Source organism: Apis dorsata, unplaced genomic scaffold (assembly GCF_000469605.1).
Source record: "Apis dorsata unplaced genomic scaffold, Apis dorsata 1.3 scaffold_52, whole genome shotgun sequence".
NCBI classification, from domain to species: Eukaryota; Metazoa; Arthropoda; class Insecta; order Hymenoptera; family Apidae; genus Apis; species Apis dorsata.
The window spans coordinates 1,134,401-1,138,571 of record NW_006263353.1 but is presented as its reverse complement, the minus strand read 5'-3'; the positions used below and the strand labels follow the sequence as shown (position 1 = coordinate 1,138,571).

The 4,171-nt window shown below is 19.9% G+C and overlaps 1 protein-coding gene across 7 annotated transcripts in view; it reads left to right on the top strand.

Annotated features, from left to right (window-relative positions):
- LOC102672132 (cholinephosphotransferase 1) overlaps nt 1–4,171 on the top strand; it is a 12,593-nt gene that overhangs the window by 1,462 nt on the left and 6,960 nt on the right. The window contains exons 2-7 of one of the 7 annotated variants that reach the window (XM_006609112.1): nt 284–431; nt 657–779; nt 860–963; nt 1,722–1,856; nt 2,987–3,121; nt 3,917–4,048. In XM_006609112.1, the coding sequence (XP_006609175.1) occupies nt 284–431; nt 657–779; nt 860–963; nt 1,722–1,856; nt 2,987–3,121; nt 3,917–4,048 (777 nt within the window). The remainder of the gene's footprint in view (nt 1–283; nt 432–656; nt 780–859; nt 964–1,721; nt 1,857–2,986; nt 3,122–3,916; nt 4,049–4,171) is intronic. The other 6 variants (XM_006609115.1, XM_006609114.1, XM_006609113.1 and 3 more) reach the window with 6 other exon arrangements.

Sequence of the window (4,171 nt, the reverse complement as noted above, 5' to 3'; positions counted from 1 at the left end):
TTCCATAAATTTTTATAGTTATAATATATATATATGATAAAAAAATGATTATATTCTTTAAATATAGATATTTTTATATTTTTACTAAAATTTTATATTAAATATATACTAATGTATATTAATTGTATAATATTTATTATTATTAATTATTATTTATTAAATATTCATATATATATATGTGTCTGTATACATAATATTTATTCTAAAATTAATATATATATATTTTATAACATATTATCTAAAAAAATAATTTATTAACAAAATAAAATTAATGTTATCTTAGGCACCTAGATGGGCATGTTTTTTATGTGCACTTGGTTTGTTCATTTATCAAAGTTTGGATGCCATAGATGGCAAACAAGCCAGAAGAACAGGAACTTCAACACCATTAGGTGAACTATTTGATCATGGATGTGATTCCATATCAACTGGTATGTTAAATTAATAACTTTTTGAAATTTTAATTTTTGAATTTTTGAAAATTCATATTAAAAATATAATAAAAGATATATGTTGTATATTTTTTTTATTAAATAATATTTAAACAAAATATATTTTATAATTTACATTATACTATTTTAATTTTAAATTTCTTCTATCTAATCTTAAATTTATTATATTATAAATAAAAAAATAATATTTTTATTTTTTTTTAGTTTTTATTGCTTTATCAGCATGTATAGCAGTGCAATTAGGATATTATCCAACATGGATGTTTTTTCAATGCTTTTGTGCTATGACACTTTTTTATTGTGCTCATTGGCAAACATATGTTTCAGGTAAAAAATTTTTTTTTATTCATAGATATTAATAATTTTCAAAATTGTTGTTTATATTATAATTAAATATTTTTAACTAGGTTCTTTAAGATTTGGCAAAATAGATGTTACAGAAGCACAATTTACTATTATAATAATTCATCTCATTTCTGCAATTTTTGGACCCAAAATATGGATGATGGAGGTTGTATCTATTTTCATAATATTCTTAATTTTATTTTAAATTATTATATGTCAATCAATAAGATATATCAAATATATATAACTTTAATAATATATTGTACTTGAAGAATGGCTAATTTATTTATTATTGAAATTAATAATAATTTATTAATGAAATTAATAATATTGAAACATACAATTTTGCAAATCTTAATTAAATAATTAATTATCATAAAATATTTGTTTTGTTTTATTTTTATTTTTATTTTCAGTTTTTTTTTAATATTAAATTTAAAATTTTAAAGAAATATGATTTTTTTTAATATTAAATTTTAATATTAAATCTAATAATATTAATTTACTTTTAGTAAAAAAATTTAGTAATAGAGTTTGTAAATATTCAGTATTATAAAATATTATGAATTTTTGTAAAGTATTAAGAACATAAATTTAATTTTTTATATTTATTTATATCATAATTTTCCATTTGAACCTTCATCAAATATTATCCAATTTTTGTTATCTATATTATAATTTTGTATGTATGTTATATTATTTGTTTATGTTTCATCTATTCCATCAATTTATAAATTAAATATAAATAATATAGGAATAAATTATTGTAATTAAAATGTTAGCTAATTACTCTTTAATTTAACTATTGGTTATATGAATAAAAATTAAATTTTTGATAAATTCATTATTTTTTATCTCAAGACTCATGTTTATAAAAAATTTGAAAGTATTTCTGCATGAGTCTAACGAGATTATTTCTTACAGATACCATACATAGATGGTTTTATGTTTAAGTATTTAATAGGAGTTATGACAGTAATTTGTGCAGTGGCAAACTTATATTCCATCTTTTCGGTGATTTTCACCGGAGGAGTGGGCAAGAATGGTTCAACTGTGGCTGTAAGTTAGTCAATTAGACTTTTGTTTTTAGAAATATGGAAATGGGACCAGCATGGCATGAGGAGCAGTGCTGAAATTACCTTTTTTGCTATGAAACTTATTGTAACATGCATTTTATTTCTAAATTTCTTACTCATTACTCACTTATTCCCCTTCATTTATTCCATTTCTTTTTTATTTTTCTGCATCATATCATTATTCATCATAAATACATTATAATTTGTATTTGTACTTACAGTTTGTTGTATTCTCATAAAAAAATATATACAGTAAACCAAAATTTGTAATATAAGAGAAATCAGAGAAATTCTATGGCGCAAAATAAATAAAAAATTAAAAATAACAAAATTGCAATCAAGACAAAATGATTTCTTCATCATAATTTTGTTATTTTTGATTTTCGTTTTATTTTGAATTATATAATTTTTTTAATTTCAAATGTTTCTCAAATTATGGTTTATAGTATAATAAAAAATATTATTAGAATATATATTATATTAAAAATTATATCTTAAGAATTGTTTTGTTATATTTATAAAAAATATATAATTTCTATTTATAAAAAATAATTTTTATTTAATTTAACTTATATTTAATATTTAATTGTGCTTTTGAAACAATTTCTATCAAAAAAATATTAAATAATGTGATGTAAATATATATATTTATTATCATAACATAATATTTTAATAATATCTTAATATCTTTTAAAATGAAATAAAACTAATATTAAAAAATTTGCATTAGCTTCAAACAGTAAGCAAATATCTTCATATAAAAATTACACTCATAAAATTTATCATAATCATAATCCATTGATTCAAAATACAGTTTTTCATCTTAATCACAAATTATATTATTATAATATAAATATTTATATTATGTGAATGTAGAAACTTGAGAATGAAAAAATGAATTTGTTATTTATATTTTCTGGCTCCCTCGTGCCTAATAATTTAATTTATTATTCTACTATTCTGTATTATATATACTGAGCCACTAATGGAACTATTTTATATTGAAAAATTACGAGTAATTTAAAAAATATAAAATATAAAATAAATATAGGTTAAATTTTAATTGCATTTCTACAATATTTATAACGAGCGAGATTTTATACATTTGTTTAGATACCAGTGCTTGGTGTAGGCACAATCAGTAACTACGTAGCAGTGTTATTTTATGCAGGCTACATTCATGTATTCCTTGAATTCTGTAAAGTCTTTGAATCTGGTGGGATTGGAAAGAATGGTTCCACGATTGCAGTAAGTTTTAAAAATTCAAACTCGTCAGTTATATATATATATATACATATAAATTTTTATATATATCTACATCACTATAGTGGTCTTTCTTCTTTTATTTTGCTTGCCTATCTAGACTATTCAGTTATTATTATTCATGTTAAAAGATAGTTTCTGCATTACTAAATTTTACTTTATAATCTATATGCACATTATTTTATCATAATATAAGATATTTGTATGATGTATTATGAAAAAATATGGCTTATATTCTAATATTATTCTAAAATACAATTTTTTTTTATGAAATTTTATCTTTTATTTTATTTAAGTGCTTAACTATATTTTTTAGGATATTAATTATTTATTCTTGAAATATTTTCTGTACAAATAATTGTCAATTTTATACAATAATAATATAATTTTTATAAGTAAAGTAAAATTCAAGCAAATTAATTTATACAAAAATTAATAAAAAAAGAATAACAAAAAGAATTAATAAAAAAAGAAATTAATTTAAGATTAATTTAAGATTTAATTAAATATTTTTTTGTAAAAAATATAAAATGAATCTATTTGAATTTTTAGATTAAGTTATTTATAAGCAAGTTTGATATGAAATTAGGAAATTCCATACTTTCTAATTGATTGATTTTAACTGACTATTTTTGTGAGATAATGCAAATTATTTAAATATGTTTTGAAGATTTGAAATTGTTTCAAGAGCAAGAAATTCTTTCACCAATGTGTGATGAAATAGAAATTAAAAATATTTAAAAATTACTAATAGAAAGGTTTTTCGTATCGCTTGCACAGTTGCCATATACTGGCACAGAGGTCAAGGTGTTTCCATTATGGGCTGCTGTGGGCATCGCTATTTTACTTGCACAAAGCAGCATTTCCGTCATTCTTGCCGGTGGTGTCGGAAAAAATGGCTCCACCGTCGCAGTAAGTCAGTTCAAAAGTAATAAAATCATCGTGTAGTGCACTTTGCATTTTACTTTAATCTAGACCCATGTTATAAAAAACAATTTACTTTTTAAATAATACAGAATTTGATATTTTATATAT